We start from the raw sequence: 18,731 nt of genomic DNA, 5'->3' as shown, positions 1-18,731 counted from the left end.
CGGCTCTCAGAGGGTCTGGGCCGACCCTGATTACGTTAAACAGGAAGTCAGAAGTGGGAGAGGTCACGAACTGCAGAACCCACAACACACTGCAACACTTGATAAAAGCCAAAAGGCGCAAACAACAAAACAGCACACGCTCCTACTCGCTGCCAATAGCTGAATTACGTCAAAACAGACAGCAACTGCTCTGGGAACGACATTTACAGGGTGAGCTCGTTGTACTTTAGTCACTCTTTAAAATAATTATTTCATGTATAATGTTCTAAATGCTGCTTTTGTCTTGACAGTTGAAGATTTATTGTAAATTTTAAGGTAACGTGATGACTCTTGCAGTTGAAGTTGATGGTTTACCATGAATGCTAACAGAAAAACTCTGAAGAAAAACACATGCAGAGGGTTTTTAGATTGAAAGAGTTTATTTGCAGTGTATCTATTGCAGTGAGAATCCATCCATCATCTGGATTGGCGGGCATGACTTTATAATACGTGAATAATTACCAACACACATTGCATCCCACACATCCGTTTGCAGTTTAAATATTGCAGATAAAGATATTGTGATGACCCTTTATTTGCTGTATGACTGTTGCTTATAATGTGTAGAAAGAAACAAAAATTGTATAAAACTGGATCAGAATTAGCCTTCCGAACTTCAGTTGGTGTGTTTTTGTGATTTGGATTAATTTAAAAATGTTTTTCACAAACAGAATAATCTTGTTTTTACCTTGAGGCCACAGACTGATGGTAGCATTAGCTTTCTTCTTGCTAAATGTTGGTGTAAGATACGGAGATATTTTATGGAAATCCCTTTGGCTTCCAGCAGGAGGCGTTCGATGACGCATTGCTTAGCCAAAGGCCATGGTTCTTCATGGTTCGTTAACCGCCTTCTCTTGTGCTCATGGATGTAAAAATAGCAACTTAGCAAGAATCCCAATCCTGCCCTGCTAACAAAGACTGATTTATTCAAGTTGTGACACAAAACATAGAGGAGCTTTTGTCCTTCCCCTTCTTCCCTCACTGCAGACCTCGTCACACAGGCCATGGGTGCTAAAATCTCTGACGTTCCAAAGCCTCTCTTAAAACAGCCTTTCTACAGTTCTGGCTCAGGAACCTCAAGTTGATCTGAATTGAATGAAAATAGACTTAAAAATTAGTTTTCACCATATTTGTGTAAAATCATGTTTTCCAGCCTTCTACATCATCAAATAGAATTATGTAATATTTTGGTATTTAGTCGAATATCTTAAAATGTCAAACTCATGTAGAAGGTATTTTCTTCTTTTACTGTATATCAAGTAAAATGGTGGATTATTGCTGCTTTACTGTTGCTATAGCATAATCTTTCTGCTGAAGCATACGTATAAGAACCATTATTTGTTTGTATACATGATTTCCCCCCAGAATAACTTGCTAAGCCCGGTGGTTAGGGCAGTAAACCAACAGTCTGTTTTTGTCTTAAATGGTAAAAGTTCTCAGGACAACATTGTAATGTGGCAAAACAGTGGCCAGAGTTACTTATTGGCACTCTTGCAGATCAGAGAAAATATTAAAAATAACTCTGATCTGTCAGGTTTGCTTTTTTCTTTCTATTGTTAATTGGAATTTATTAAGACAACAATAAATCAAGATTCATATCATAAGAAATTCTTCACAACAATTCATAGATAAATGCCCACCCCCGCTGACGGTGTACGTTTTATATCTTTATATATATTCAAAAAAAATATCTAACTGAATCGGCAATCTTTTTTTTTTCTTTTTCTGATTGCTGATTGGCCAGAAAACTGCAATCGGTGCATCGCTAAAAATCAGCTTTTTGTCTTTGCTCAGCTTATCTTCATCGTCATTTTTATTATGATGTAAAACATTCAGGTGTAACAAAAAACAGACGTAATCTTTGAGGAAGCAAATACTTTTTTACAGCACTGTGTCATAATGCTGTAGAAATAAAAGGACCTGTCATCCAAACAGCACATAGTCTTGTTTATTTCTGAACCTAATGTATTCTGTATGATGATTTTTGACTGATAAGAGTAACACATATTTTTTATCATCTAAATCTTGACCTTCTCTGCATCAACTTCACCCCACGCATATTGCACCCAGTCTCTTTGTTCTCAGTGTGTGTGTGTGTGTGTTTTCCTGAGGAACAGAGAAGCTGTCCTAGTCAAAGATGAGTCAGTACAGCTGGGGTGCAGGTCACTTAACCACAGCCCACTCAGATGGGACAGATGGCTCAGCCAGTCTCATGCTGATACATCTTAAATGTACATTCAGGTCTTTGTTTTTGAAGAGAAGAGAGGTATCAAAAAAAACAACTTGAAAAGGTTAAAAATGAAACCAAGCCCCCTTCAAAAAAGGTTACTTTCATTTAAATCAGTTACATTTTCATGAAATTTGCGTTAGTAGGAAATGGTGCTTTGTACTCGTAAGAAGTTCCTTAATGCTGTTAGTTCTTGTAGAAAAAATAATCTGTTCACACCCAAGAGTTGAAAGCCATCTGACCTTTGTTCAGACCTTTTAATGTCTTCTGGGATTGATCGGTGTGAAGTTATTCATTTTTGCATATTAGAAAACTAGATATTGAACACAATGTTGCGCCCAAAACTTGCTGCAGTTTTATCTGGTCCAGGAAATCACAGTCCGAGATACACCTGCCACATGGATATTAGTTGTTGCTAAAACTACAAATCCCAGGGTGCACTAAAACACCCACAACAGCATATTTGTGCATTCAGTTTGTATCTAATTGCATATTCCCAGTGTCCGCCAAAAATACAACACGAGTTCCCTGAAGTTGTAATTCATTTGTAGGAAGTTGGAAGTCTCTCCTGGTTGCCCTAGGTTCAAAATGCAATATGGCTGCCATTGTTTCAAAACGTAATGTTAATCTCAAATTTATTTCTAATTTAAATGTAAATTTTCACTTTCAACCTTCCACTGAGGGCTCACTCATTCTCTGCTTTTTACCATGTGTAACCAAAATGTTTTTCCATTTCAGGAACCTTTTGCCAGGAAGTAGAGCAGTTTATGGGGCTTCTATTCAAATATTTAAATAAGAAAAAATTTGATTATTTTTCCACATTCATAAACTGCATAAAAACTATAACCTTCCATCGCTAAATGCATGCATTCTGGTCTCTAAATGCATCAGCCAAAACTAGGGATGCCCAATGTGGCTGCATAAGCATTGGTGTTGGTCAATTTTAGTTATTTTTAACATATTGATATCAGTCCAATATAAACCAGGCAACAATAATAATTAATTTTTTTGCCTTTTTTCGGGATGGGGAGGAGGGTTGGCCATGTGGCATTTGTTTGGTCATGTGACTGCGATGGTGATGCAGAGCAGGAATGTGGGGATTTTTAGATGCCTTAATTTTTTGTGTAATATTTTTTGTATAAAATATTTATAAATAAAGAAATCAAGCTGGTTGCTAAAAATATTCAGTTTTTTTGTGTAAAACATTAATTGCAGAGCAACTGAATCATTTAGCTTTTTATTGACTTCAAAGCAATTTAAATGGTTTGCAATTGTGCACAGCATTGGAAAAGTAGCACCAGATAGAGCAGTGTTTCCCAACCCTGGTTCTCAAGGCTCACTGCCCTGCATGTTTTAGGTATTTCCTTACTTCAGTCGAGCTGATTTCAATTGATGACTGATTAACAGGTGTTTGTTGAACAGCAATCGGTTGAATCAGGCACATTAAAGCAGGGAAACCTCTAAAACATGTAGGACAGTGTGCCTTGAGGACCAGGGTTGGGAAACACTGAGATAGAGGATCTGCATTCAGCAGTGATTTTTAAAACATTTTCTGGGAAACGAAAGCCACGTAAACCATGTTTTATTTCTTGTTACAGAGCCAACACGCCTCCTTATTTCAGTGACTCGAGTCATGACTCCTTACTGCTTATGACATATTTCGTCATTTAGTCACAAGGCCACTAAAGATGAAGTTGTGTAGCTTAATAGTCTGTGATGACTGCATGTTGGCATTAGTGCATATAAAGACCTTTTATGCTGCATTAAGCTGTCCAACCTATGAATTACAATTCAGCTTTTAAGAGCTGTACAGTAAAACCAGAGACTGAGAACCCTAATTAGTGTAGAGCGGTTAATTAGCTACTGGTTTTATTTATTTATTTATTTTACATTTTTCATTCCCACTCGTGATTGACTAGACTGGTTGTAATTTCTGTGTCTTTAAGCTTTTGCATATTTAAAGAAATTAGCAAGTTTTGAATTCATTCATACTTTGTTGGTTCTTGCTTTGACTTTGGCAAATAAGGTTGACTTGCATTTCTTCCTCCCCCATTTGGGAATACATATTATACTCAAACCACTCCTACATGCTTTTTTTTGCTTGCACAAGTGAGTAGGGGTGGGCAATTCGGACGTAAAGTTTTATTGCAACACTTCACGGTACCATTTTGATGATAAAAGTGGTAAGAACTATTTATTGCAACTTTTTTAGATAACTGTATGACTATTACTGTGTGTCACAGCAATTACAGTCCCACATATACAAATAATGCTCTTGAAAAACATTCCCATTTGTAATACGCTTCTTTAGGACACCAGTCTAGAAAAAGATGAAATGAGAGCTAAGAATTTATTGTCTATTGAGCTTCTGTGAAAGATTACATTTGGCGACTCAATGACTAAAGAATTAAGGGTTTTTTGTTGTTTTTTGCATTTCTTTTTGGTTTCTGAAAACCTTCGCTGCTCTATTGGCATTTTCAAATGGTAAACTGCAGGAAAGCTGCAGTTTGCCATCCTTACTTCTTACTCATAGTTAGCTCTCAATCATTTTCTCTGACCTTTAATGTTTTCCAGGTAGTCTTTATGAGCTCATCCACTATAGACTCCCTAATGGTTCCTTATCTTAAAGCCTTAATTGATGTTTCATTGCAGTAAAGACTGTGGTGGTGTGCTAACAACATAGTCTCATTGTCTGGCATTTTAGGAACTCCTGTAGATAAAATTGTGAAAGCCAAACACTCCTGGTTCAGTTGGCACATGTAAAATGACTTTATCCAAGGCATGTCTGATATGAACGAAACAGAGAAGAAATATCCAGGTTCCGAACAAGTTAATTGTTGATCAGAACAATGAGTTGAATCTGTATATGTTTTTTGCACGTGGGGTATTTCCCGACTTGCACAGTTTGGATTCTGCATGAGTTTTCTCCATGTCCTTCCCAAAGTCCTCGATCAGATTGCGGTTGGACAATGGATATTTATTGTATTGTTTATTGTTAATCAGAATATGGATGTATTATACCAACAATAAAATGCAGTTAGTGGTGGGCACGTGTATTGTTTATCATCTATCATGATAAATTTCTTATAAGTGTTTTGATTTATCGTTGTCACGATAAATTCCAATTAATAATGTTTAAAAAAAAAAAACTGTCCTTACTGTGTGGATTGTTAGTTTTATTATTTTATCCAATTGAAATTCAGTTACCATCTGCAGCTTAGCATTGCCAATCACAGTGACTCTACTTACTGTCCTAAAGAAGCGCATTGCAAATGTGAATATTTTTCAAGAGCATTATTTGTGTCTGTGGGGTTATGAATGCTGTGACACACAGTCATACAGTTACTTTAAAAAAGAATAAATAAATAGTTCCAATTTTATTATCACAATAGTACTGCAAAAGTATCGTGATCAAACTTTAGGTCCTTAACGCCCATTTGACCATTTTCTTCACTGTTGCATCTAGGGCTGTTGTAAGCGAATATTTTAGTAATCGAGTAATCTACAGATTACTTTTACGATTAATTGAGTAATCGGATAAAATGTTTTTATAAAATTAAATATTGGTAAATATTTCATAACACCAGTGTTACTATTGGATATTAACATCAGTCCAGTTTTTCATGTTTGAGCTTCCCTAACAGTTACTTTTCTGTAGTTTAGAAAACTAACCTGTAACAATAAAAGCTCACTTCCTAAGTTAACCTGAAGAAAAGTTATGCAAAAATCTGAAATTCTATTCAATTTAATAATAAAGAGGCAGGCTCACAAATACGCTTATAAAAAATGTCTATGATCCAGCTTTTAGTTTATGTATTCATCTTCAGTCAGTTTAATCGATGAATTCTCACCTTGCCCCATACCTGTCAAGCTTTGGGTTTGAGAATATGGGAAATGTCGCCTGGAGTGGGGGAGAGGGGCAGAAGTCAGAGCTCCGCTCAAAGCAAATAATGCTCCGGCCGGAACAAGGTGCGCTAAATAATAAAACATAAATTAACGAAGCTTCGACGCAGGTACATTTTCCTCGAGGAATTTCAATAATCGAGGTATTCGAATCATTCGAAGAATCGTTTCAGCCCTAGTTGCGTCCATTAAAGCATCAATGAATATTAATAAATTTTAAAATGCGAGTATGCTGTAATACTGTGGATTTGGTGAATGAGTCCATTAATTCCCGCTCTCTATATTTATCTACACATTTCCCACTATCCGGAGCTGCTCAGGATTTTCCTTCATGCATATTCCGCCATTTCTTGTTGACGTACTTGCCTCCACTCCACCTTTGCCTTTTTCATGCTCTAGTGATCTTGGGTCAGGCCTCCTCTGACAGCAGCATGACTCCACTGGGTTGGCATCTCCTCTTAAGCCCCTCTGCTTTCTCCTCTGTCATCATGTTGGTGAGCCCCTCAATGATCTCTCTGTCTGTCCCCCTTTTTGGCTGTGGGATATGGGAGGGATTACATAGTGGGACATCTTCCTGTGTTTCATCCAATCAGATGTGAAGCTTAGAGGAACAGGGGTGGCGGGCGACTGTTTAGGAAGGGTTGTCAGACACTGTGGTTATGCCAGTCCAGTATTGTCCCATTCTGTCCCAGTCCCAGACTGGGAGCCATGAATGCTGGAGTCCTCAAAGCTAAAGGGACTTCTGTAAATTTAAGATTTGATTTTGACAGCCCATTTGGACAGGATGTGAATTTGTTCTATGGTATTTAGGACTCCTTTCTGACTCAGAACAATTTGGATTGGCTGCAGTGGAATGAGCATATCTTGAATCAGGACTGCACGCTTCATTACATCCCTGAGATTGTTTGTGAGGTATGTGACGAGACAGAAATACTTAGTGTGTAAATACTTGAGAAGCTTAAACCATGATGTTGTATGCAGTGTTTTTGATGTTTTACCCCCCATTAAGTTTAAAAAAAATCTCAGAATTATTTCAACTTACCTGAAAAGGTCTTTGCTATAAAGCTGAATTGCTGCTAAAACTGCTCCAACTTCTTTCATAGGTCTTTTATAGAGTTGCATCAATCCACTTTTGTCATCCCAATATCGGTGGTATAGTATCGGTCATTACCGATCTGATGCAGAAAAACAGTGCTGACTTAAAATGTTTCTAATTTTAAACACAGACATAAATGTACTAAATTGCATATTTATTTAATAACTCTGCACCAGTACACCACATTTAAATACACAAATAGCTTCACAAGCTTGGTCAAGTAAGTAAAATCAACACAACTAATTTCTTCAGTCAGTACAATTAAGAGTAGAACAGCCAATGTAGAATAAATAATAAAGAAACTGACAAAAACAAGGCATAGAATCAGACTGAATAGATCTGTCCTTACAGATCAGGCTCATTGTCACTGATACAGAATCTAAAATTTTTTATGTAGAATATTGGGAAAGATGTTCCGGTCTGTATAAATCCAAACAACTAATCATAGCTGAATTGTGGCAGCATGTTCTGCCTCTGTATCCAGAGACAGCGGTTGCCAAAATAAACCCGACAACAAAAGGAAACATTTTGTTTGTTTTTTAATCTGTTTTAGTTTAGCTTTTAAGGATAAATCAGATTACTGGCCTTGCAATAGGTGATTGCATTATATGCAAATGTGCTGTTATGTTACTTGACTTGATGCAATTTCTGCAGCTTTTCTGATAACCTGCATTCATACAATATATTGACTGAATGCATCTAGTAAACAGTAAAACACTGTGAAGTGAGAAAGGAGCTCACCTACTACCCTCGATTCCATTTTCATTTTTCTTTTTTTTTTAAATCAGTCAATCATTCTGTGCTAAATTAGTTTTACACGAAAATTTAATAACTAATTTTATTAGAATCCTTTTTTTCATGATAATTATGAGTTAGAATATTCCAGACAGTTTTTTATGTAGGATCAACATTTACTCTCTTTTAAACAATAATGTAATAATATCAGTTGTGGTATATAAGCCTATTATCTTTTCTCTCTTTGCCATCTGTGCTTCCATCACTCTTCCATTTTTAGCATTTTGATCTGTCATTTGTGTTTCTAAATATTACATTAGCTTAAAAATGCAAGACTTGGATTATATTAGAGAACAATGTTTGCACGCAGTCTTTTGTGATATGAATATTGCACACACTATAATGATATCCATTATTAATGATATACTGTGCAGTGTTATGTGGTGTGCATTTGTATTCAGCCCCCTATATTATAATGTCCCCAAATGAAATCCTGCACAACCTGTTTCTTTCAGAAGTCTGTGTGTAATTTAATCTCAGTATAAATGCAGCTGAGCTATGAAGACCTCTTTAGTGAACACAAAGATCAAGAATCACATTAAACTTGGTAGTGACGGTATTATGCTGTGGAACAGGCAAGCTGGATTAAAGAGGGAGCAATTTTTTTTTCAAATTTTATATATGTTGTTTTGACTAATTCATGTATGTTCAAGGTAAACTAAAATATATAATAATGCATTTGTTTGTTGGAAATCCTAGTCAAAGACCAGACCTTAACCCAATTAAGGATCTAGCTTCGGCTATATGACAATAAAGAATGTGTTCAAATATCAGTTTGTTCTCCTTTCCACAGCAAAGTGTAAACATTTAGATTTTTTTTCTAGTAATTTGAAAAGGAAAATTGTTTCACTGCAGAGCGTTTTTGTTGTTTTTTTTAGCGAACCCCATGCTCCTCATTTTGGGGATGTACGACTTTCCCCGTTGTCAACAATCATAGCCTGGGGAGGCTTGGCCAGGCTGTAACCTAAGCTCCTGGTCCTCTTGTTCCCCTCAGGGTAACATGACCCAGGATTGCTTTGTCACATGCTGGAGAGAGAGGTTCCCTCCCCACACCCACACTGCCTTTGTCCAACACAACACTGGCCGTCAGTTTAGCTTTTGCAATTAAATTCAACATTGAGGTGGCCGTGCCTCCGAGGCTCTGGGTTTAATAAGTTTAGGCCTCGTTTGGACTCTGTGGGTGTATTTGTGATTATACAACACAGGCTTTTTGAAGTGAAATGTTTAAAACATGAACTGCATGTGAGAGTGATGTGAATTACAGCTTACAGTTTAATATCCAAGTCCTTCACATCTCCGCAACCGTCTTCGTTTTGTTTGTGAAGTGGAAAAGGCGGATGATGTGTCTCGGTGTGGGACTTGGCCCAGTAACAAAGGGACGCCCTGTGGACAGCAAACAGCTGAAAAATGACAAAAACAAACCAACACCGCTGTCTTCACACGGACACAAAGCTTTCAGTTTGATTTGTTTAATCTGAGGTTATTTTGCTCTTCTGTCTAATCTTTATAGAAGTTGCTTATCAGCTGGGTCTTGACTGTATATGAATTTCATCTAGTTCAGCGTATACTATTTCAGCCGATGACTAAGCATGTTCCAATTAATCAATTAATTTCAAGATAAATTAAAAATGGATGCAATAATTTCTATTTTGAAGGGCAATTTTGTTTAGAGACATCATAATCCATTTTGTATATGGTTTAAGTTGAGTGTGGTTTTTATTTATTGTTTTTGTTTGTTTTTATTTTGGACATTTAAAATATCTTCCAGTTCCCATGGGAAGTTTTTTTTTTTATAAGATTAATGTTTATTAGTCTTTGAGAAGGGATACTTGCATTATTATGTCATTCTCAATAGATTACTTGAAAATGGTCTGAAAGCAACAATATTGTTGTGTAGTACAATAATTTCTGAGACAGTCTCTTGTCCAGCAAAATTTGTTATTGTGACAAGCCTTCTGAAGACACATTTGAAAAAAAAAAGAAGTTTCATCACAGTTTAACTTGCTCAAAAAATATATTTTCCCTACCAGAGAGAGAGACTGTGCAGAGAAAAAGAAGAGGGTGAAAAAAATGTGGCTAGGTTGCAACTCATTAATACAATAACAATTAGACTGAGATTGTGTTTGTTCCTAATATTGTGCAGCTGTAGCTCTTAAACTAAAGATGCGCTGTGATATTTTTAATCTGATGCCAGTAATTTGTTTTGTAATAAGAGTAGCTGAAGCCAAAATGATCCCAGTGCTTTTTAATCTGTCACAGGCATCAAATTGTACAGTTTGTTTCAAGAATATCGCCGCTCATAGTGGCAGCGTCTCGGAGCAGTTCTGTCCTTCTTGAGACTTTGAGGCATTTCTTCTTTGGACAGTTATTTTCTCTGGTTTTGGATGCGGTGCATCTGGAAGTATTTTTGTTCTTTTTTTATTTATAGATGGTTATTGTGACAACTATGGCATCAAGGTGTTTTTTTTCCCCAACAACTAGGAGAAGCTAATCTGAAAACTTAAATTATACCTGAACTATGACACCAAATCCCAGAGGAGTTGAAAAGATTTTTACGGATGCAAACATTTTCATTCTTAAAAAATCTTTTATGGATGAAAAGGAAAATGCAAAGACTCAATATAAAATTTACTTTTAAGCTCTGATACTATACACCTGAAAATTTAACTTTTAATAATTTTGAAGAGCAGAGAGAGAAGGAGGAAGTTCAAATCATCTCTTCAATCACTCATAACGGGCAACGGTCTTATCCCCATATCCAACATCTCTCTCTCTGGCTTTCTAACCATATAGCCAGACAGACATTTAAAGAGGAGCTGCAAAAGCAAATGAGGTGGATTAGCAGAGCTTGCCAACAACTGATTGTCTCACCCAGGACATGTTACTGTAGAATATTCTCTGCTGCAAGAAATTGGGCATACACCAGATGCATACACCAGTTTTGCAACAGATTTGTTGCAAAACTGACTGCTACTGGACATCCTTCCTGCTCACAGCATCACCATACACAGCTCTGAAGATGCACTGATTCGAGTTACGACAACTTTAAATCTCCCTTTAGGATAAATAGTAGTTTTGAATTCATTTCAGTATTTTTAATTTTGTTGTAGTACTTAATTTCTTTGCTAGTATAAATTGGGTGTCCACTGTTGTCCCTAAAACTTTTTTTATGGCACACAGCCTGTGAAGTCATATATCTGTTCTCCTTTCGTCTGCTTTTCCTCTGTCTGCTGATTCTAAATTTAAACTTTAGTGAGTTGTGTGCTGCTCTTTAGTTCTGCAAAGACTGCGAAATGCATTTGAACAAAATGAGTCAATTGCCCGTTTCTCTTTATAGATTTGGTTATTCACTTAAGTCAAAGTGCGACAGCCAACTATGTAGCTTTTGTTCTGGATAACCCAGACGCATAGTTCTGGTTGTGGGCCTCTTCCCTCCGGCGCTTGCTGTTCTCCAGTGAGGGCATTTTAGCTGGTGGAAAGGGCACACAAGCTATGCGGCCCAAAATAAGGCATTTGGTCATACTGCGGTAATCTTGGAATGGCACAGTCATGGTGAGAACATTCATATAACCTTTGACCTCGTTTCTGTTCTCACCCTACAGGCATGGAAGAAGCGGTGGTTTATTCTTCGCAGTGGCCGAATGACAGGCGACCCAGATGTGCTGGAGTACTACAAGAATGACACTGCCAAAAAACCCATTCGAGTGATCGACCTGAACTTATGTCAACAAGTAGGTTTTAGTTTCTTTTTCAAACATTAAGATCTCCCCCTCCCCAAATATAATCTTTAGATTTATTCATGTTTGACATGTTCGAAGCAACAAGCAGTATTTTATCTCTGGGGCGTTTGATTGGAGAATGCCAGAGAATAGAAACAGTTGCACCTAAAATTATTCATTCAATTATTTAATGTACTAGTACCTCTCAAAAATTTGTAATATTTCTTAAATGTGCAATACTTCTTTCCAGTCATCTCAAAATTAAACACATTTTATATGGAATTGTCACACAGTGTATTCCAAACCGTTGTTTCTTGTAAATTTGATGGAAACCCAAAAGTCAGTGTCTCAGAAAATTTTAATATTGTGCAAAAGGTCATTAATGAAATTGTATGGTGTCACACCCTAGTCAGGTACTTAATTCAAAATACATGAAAAGGTTTTCTGAGCTTTTATAAGGTCTTTCACTCTGAGTCAGAAGGATATAAACCTTCACAAGGAGGTGTGTCCAAGCATATTAACAGAAAATTGAGTGGAAGGCAGAAGTGTGATCAGAAAAGGTGCACTGGCAATAGATACACCAATATGATTTTAATATCCGTAAGGCCAAATCTATTCAGTCTAATTCTATGCAGTGTGCTCTGGTCTACACCATGCTTTATTATTTATTAAACATTATATCTAGAATTTCTAATTTCACTTTCTGAACCATTTGAAAGAAGGTTTGTTGCAGTTTATGTTTTACACGTTTGACCAAGCTGGTGAAGCTTTTGGTTGTATCTTCATGTGCTGCACTGGCGCAGCGTTATCAAATAAATAAGTCAATTCAGCACTGTGTCTGATCTGTATCGATCCATATTAGGCCTCATATCATAATCCTAATAATTATTAGATTGACGAAAATATCTTATAACCTGCTGTAAACATGTTTTATAGTCAGAAACCAGCTTCTAACAGCGTTCCTGAGGGATCTTGGATTTACGTTCAACCACCTTTTTTTTTTAAATCCCACCTGAGATTAGAGTTCAAGTCAGGCATCCATTAGGGTTGTAGCTAACGATAACTGCCCAGATAAAAAGCAGCTAAACTTATCGTTTCAGGTGGATGCTGGGCTGTCGTTCAGGAAGAAAGACTTGGAGAACAGCTTCATATTCGACATCAAGACGATCGACCGCGTTTTCTACCTGGTGGCCGACACCGAAGAAGACATGAATAAGTGGGTGCGCAACATCTGCGACATCTGTGGTTTTAACCCTACTGACGAGGGTAAGGCTGGCCGACAGAGCAGTGTTTTTTTTTTTATTATTATTTTAGTCATGCCAGCGTTAAGAATTTGCAGCCTTTCATCCAGACATTCATTTCGCAACATCATTGTTTTGACGAGCCTTTAAGACTCATAAAACTTCAGTTAATTTGTACTGGATTAGGTTGAGTCAAGATATTGCCGTTATTGATTAGTTTTGATTCAGCCTTTATGTTGATTTCTCTGTATCTATTTGCTTACGGTCACATTTTGCTCTCCAGATGTCTTGTTCTCTGTGACAGAGTTAGGTGAGTGAGCTGAATGTGCAGGAAAGTCTCTATTCAGCACAGTTCTTAGCCAAGGTCTAATGATCCATGTGCTGATCCATGTGTGCATCCAGGCTCATGTTACTCTTGTTCCCAGTACTGGATAATCAAAGCATTGTGTGCCTGCAGGTCTTGCCGACTTTCTTTCGCTCCCGGCCTTTTAACTGGCTTTCATTCTCTCCTGTTTGCCGACTCCTTTTTCTCTCTCTTGTCTCTGAGCCAAATTGCAATCTGTGCTATTTGCACCGTGCACTTAGCCGTCTCTCATTTCTCCTCCCCCGCTATTAAACTGGTGCAAATTTTAGTGTGATTGCCACTGAAAACGAGTCCAGTAGTTCAGACCATTAAGCTTCATTTTTCTTTTGAATTTTTACAAATGAGTTACTGATTAGGCTGCTGCAAGGTCATCCTTGAAACCATGCTGCCAGTTCTCTTTCACGGCTTGTGTTGCAGGAAAACGCTGATGTTAGCGTTTATCATTTCTGTTTTACAGAATTGTTAGAGCTCACTTTTAACTTTAGATGAGAAAACTAACAGACTTTTCAAGGAGAAACCTGCTGCACAGATAGATATTCTTGCAGCTAGGCCTTCGCGGCGCTCATGAAAAGCGTCCTTGGCTGTCTTTCTGCTTGCTTTTCTCTCCATGGGTGACCCAACTCCCACTCGAATGTGGCCAGCCTACTTGTAAAGAGTTGCGTAGCTGAACAAATATTGGAGGAAAATAAAATTTGCTGGGCTCGGGGAATGCAGACTTACTGTAGAAGTTGCAAATTAATATACAAGGATGTTTCCGATTTTCCTCTAAAGATTCAAAACTTAAAACTGTACGTGACAAAAAGCAGAAGAAGATTGCAGCAATGGCAAATGTTCAGATTTTAAATGACTTAATATGTAGTTATAGCACCTTGTAAAAGTATCCACACCCCCTTTGAACCTTTTCCTATATTGTCACATTTAATCAAATCTTCCAGTATCTGAGACACAGCTAAATGCTTATAATTAGGGCTGAAACGATTAATCAGATTAGTCTTGGTGAATTGAAATAACTAATTTAGTAATTGATTAATTGATGTGAAGTCAAGTTGAAAGTATTGAGCTTTTCACATGTTGTTTAGCTGCAGATACATTCTTTGATACAAATGATAAAGGGTTCACTAAAGGAATGCTGTTATTGGATTTTAGGCAAGAAAATGTTTATTTAATTTAAGAAATTAAATTATTTGCACATTTCAGTGTATTTCTAATATTGAATTTAAAAAAGAGGCTTTGGTGTTTAACAAAAAATCTACAGAATGTGAAAATTTTACCCAATTAATTGTCAAAATAATTGAAGAAATGATAGATTTACTAAAATAATTATCCTGCTTTACTGTCACCTCCCACTGCTTGTGTCTGCAGCAACGCTCCTGAGATGAGTTTTTAGTTGCACAGTAACTGAATATGGTTTAAAATTTAGTAAGTAAATAGTAATTGTACTCTACTGGTTAGTTACCAATAATTAATCAGTAAGTTTATATCATAAAACTTGAACTGAACATCCCTGTATGGAAAACGTCTTATAGTTTTCCATGCACAAATGTGTGCATCTTGTACATTTTTCTATGAGTTACCCTGTTACTTTACTCACCTTAGTAAAGCACTTTGAATCCAAATGATTCCACACTTTTTCTTTTTATTTGTAAAAAATTGAAACCATTCACCTTACAATAATGTTCTGCTTTGTGTCGGTTTGTCAAATAAAATAAAAGAGTTTCTCGCTGACAAAATGTGGAAACATTTTGAAGGGTGTGAATTCTTTGGGAGGTGCTGTAGAAATTAACTCTGGGACCTTGTTTGTGTGAACAAAAACAAAACGAATTGAAAAATGAAGAATGGCAAAATATTTATCAGCATATGTTGTCTTTCAGTGCAACTCAGCAGTGAACTGAAGCAAGAGGCTTTGAAAGAATTTGATAACTCGCTGAGTGACAAAGCAAAGACCTTGATGAAATGGCGTCTTAGAACATATTCAAGCTGAACTTGTATGAATAAAGCTTTTGACTTGTCCCTTTATGTTCATGCTGTAAATGTAACAAAAGGTGTGAATGCTTATTGATGTGGCCCTTTGAATGTAAATTCACAGAACCGCCACGCTTGGCTTACGTCTGGTGGCAGCTGTTTGCATCCATGTTCCTTGCCTCATGATCGATTTTAATTATGAGTTTGCAAGAGTTTTTATTTAGGTGCGAGTCGTGAAATGATGCGCTTCGGTGCTTTCTCACATTGATCGAGAAGGTGTTAGTTACTGTTTACCACCTTTGACCAGAGCTTCAGTTCAGAGCTTATATTTGATGAGAATGTAAAGAAATACATGACTTGTCCTTGGGTTGTTTTTCTCCAGTCTCAGCTTACGTTCAGTACATGTGGCCTTCATGTTCAGACAGCATTCAGATTAAAAGTTGATACAATTCAGCTCAAAATGTCTCTGACTGCAGTCTCCTATAAAAATTAGGTTGCTAGAAAACAGCTTGAGTGTATATTTAATCCCAGCTGATTGTTTTGATAGATAGATAGATAGATAGATAGATAGATAGGTAGATAGATAGATAGATAGATAGATAGATAGATCTTTATTGTCATAGTCACAAGAACAACGAAATTTAAAAAGTGCCATCAGTCAGTGCATATGCTTAAAAACAAAAAATGCTTCTTGTCTAACTTCATTAGTCACCTGCATGACCTGTTGAGTCTCGGTGAGAATTGTCCTCAGCCTTTGTCCTGCCTCTTCTACCTATTAGTTTTCTCCAGAAAACTTTATTACCTCCCTGAAGCCTTTAAGATATTGAAATGTTAAATCCCCCAATCTGTGTCTTTCTAATTATGTCCAATCCACCAAAAGAATCAAATAAACAAATAATTCAATAAAACATTTTAAAATGCGCATCTAAAGGCATGATGAAACTTAAACATTCAGAGGTTTACATGTAGGCCTGTCACGATAACAAATTTTACTGAGCGATTAATTGTCCCAAACATTATTGCGATAAACAATAATATTGTTTGAAGACCATTTTAAACTGATGTAATGGTGATGACATAATAATCCAAAGTATATCCTGCCAAAGATAGATACACTTTATTTTCAAAAGAACACTTAACTCTGGAACTGGTAAACAAAATAAACAAAACAACCAAAAACGAAACTAAAATTGACTCTCAGTCTCCATTAACAAAAAATGCACTTGAATAAACCCTAAACAACATAAAATCAAAGTGGAAATAAATACTGCGTTCAACCAAAAGAGTGCAGATTATGAAATATGTATACTATCTTGCCCTTCAATAATCATTAGGTTTAGATAGAGAAGATGGGCACATCCGACTGCCTGATGCAATAGTTCACTCCTACCTTAAGCCCAGTTCACACGATAATCGTAACCGATCATCCTGTAGTGTGTTACGACTGATCAGGTCCAGTCCAGTCGGTAGAACGCTCCGATATAAATTAGGCATACGCATATTCAACATGTTATATTGTCTTGGTCAGTTTATCACTGCAGCGTGTGAGGTTTTCCCCAACTGGGAGCGAGAATGCAGCCTGTTGAATGTGACAGGTAGCCAGTGAGAAAGCACGGAGGGGAATCCGTGCTTTCTGAGGGGAATCCCAAACAGCTGACACGGCACAACCTAAAGTCCAGCAGACATCGGAAATTATATGTGGAAACAACATTAATGTTTATTCAACATTTCGTCCAAAGAATATTCACAGAAATGACAAGGAGGGGAGTTGGAGCGAAATTGCTACCGCAACCCGGTAACTTTTCAGCTGTTCATCGTTAACGTGACATAAATAGGTTATAATGATATTCAGTCAGGACTTTACTGACTGAATGGATATCACTGAATGGATATCAGCCACATGCTGACACTAGCCACATGCATTGCAGGTAGATTCTAGTAAAGCATTGATTAATGCCTGGTTTTACAATTAGTTAACTGGACTTGTAGCCATTATTTTGTGCCCATTGTTCTCAATGTAATTTTAAACATTAAAACGGTAAATACTAATTAACCGATGAAGCTTAAACACACAAATGGTAAAGACGAAAAACAGAATAACTCACCTGCACATCAAGCCCCGTCCTCCATTCTTTTATCCAACGCCTTTTCTTCTTGTTACATCTTTTATCACTTAAAATAAGCTCACAAACTATCGCTATTGCTTCTACGTCATCAGCCGTGTTTGTTTACACTAAATTCATGTATGATGTAGTGGTTTTTTTACGGGATTTTTTGTGTGAAATCTGAATGTCGGTGAGAGAAATCGGTTCATGTGTGGTGTGTTGATCTTGCCGTGTGGCTGAGCACACTGCACGGTCGAACCCGTTACACCTACGGTTTTTAGTCTGCTAGTTTGTGGTCTCTCAGGGTTTGAAAATGGGCGGCGATGGGCCGACAATACTAAAAGCATTTAGTGTGAACTGGGCAATAAGGAAATGAGGAAGGGAAGGGGCAGTGGAGAGCACCGGAGTTGAGCCTTTTTTCATCCAGTGTCATCAATAGAAAGAGAAAACGGCCAGAAGAAATGATAAAGCCGATCGTGCGATTAATTGATTTATTGTTTATCGCAACAGGCCTATTTACATTTTAAGAGGAAGGATTTTAAACTCTAAATTGAACAGGGAGCCAGGAAAGAGAAGCTAAAATAGGAGAAATACAATCTTGGATTGTTTTCATCAGAATTCCTCCTGCAGTATTTTAAATGCTTGTTTCTTTATGGAAACTCATTCGAACACTTTATCAAAAGAAAAAGACATAACTCTGTTACTATTGGAATGATGACAATCATTCCAATAGTAACAACATGATCCGTTTGAAATGGAAATGCATTCTGTTGCTGGATAATGCTCCTCTTCTGCAGCACATCCTCGCACTGAAATGCAAATGTGTAGAAACAAGAATTTCCATTTAATGGTATAGTTAAATGGAAAAAAATTTTATTTCAATTTTTTTTTACAAATTGGAGGTAATTTGTACATGGTGTTGCTGAATTATTTGGTTAAATAAAACATTTCTCCTCATGATATCATTGCTTTACAATAAGCTTGTAAATGAATACCATTTCCACCGCTACTGTCTCAGCCTACTGACTCCTCTATGGAGTTTTAAAAGTCGTTAAATTTGACATTTTTATTTCTGGATATGTCATTAATAATGTCATCAAGATGATGTAAAGAAATAGTATTTATATGAGTAACTTTAGTCCTCTCAGGCCTGTCTGCTGTGATAAATCCTTTGGTAGCTCAGTTTCATTAGTGCAGGAGAAACCCATTAGGAATCAAGTGACCCAACTCTCCAGTATGTTAGTTTTGCATTCAGACATGCCTGATGTTGATGTTCAGGC

General features: G+C 36.9%; 1 protein-coding gene across 12 annotated transcripts in view; it reads left to right on the top strand.

Moving 5' to 3' along the window:
- Positions 1-18,731, top strand: part of gab1 (GRB2-associated binding protein 1) — a 65,715-nt gene that overhangs the window by 27,005 nt on the left and 19,979 nt on the right. For 6 of the 12 annotated variants that reach the window (XM_032562462.1, XM_032562455.1, XM_032562461.1 and 3 more), the window contains 3 exons: positions 11,663-11,791; positions 12,880-13,045; positions 13,304-13,330. In XM_032562462.1, coding sequence (XP_032418353.1) covers positions 11,663-11,791; positions 12,880-13,045; positions 13,304-13,330 — 322 coding nt within the window. Of the gene's footprint in view, positions 1-111; positions 211-6,642; positions 6,664-11,662; positions 11,792-12,879; positions 13,046-13,303; positions 13,331-18,731 lie in introns of those variants that run through there. The other 6 variants (XM_032562453.1, XM_032562452.1, XM_032562451.1 and 3 more) reach the window with 4 other exon arrangements.

The sequence above is a fragment of the Xiphophorus hellerii genome, chromosome 5 (genome assembly GCF_003331165.1).
Source record: "Xiphophorus hellerii strain 12219 chromosome 5, Xiphophorus_hellerii-4.1, whole genome shotgun sequence".
In the NCBI taxonomy this organism is placed as follows: domain Eukaryota; kingdom Metazoa; phylum Chordata; class Actinopteri; order Cyprinodontiformes; family Poeciliidae; genus Xiphophorus; species Xiphophorus hellerii.
Note: the sequence above shows the minus strand (reverse complement) of the source record. Positions and strands in the feature narration are given on the sequence as shown.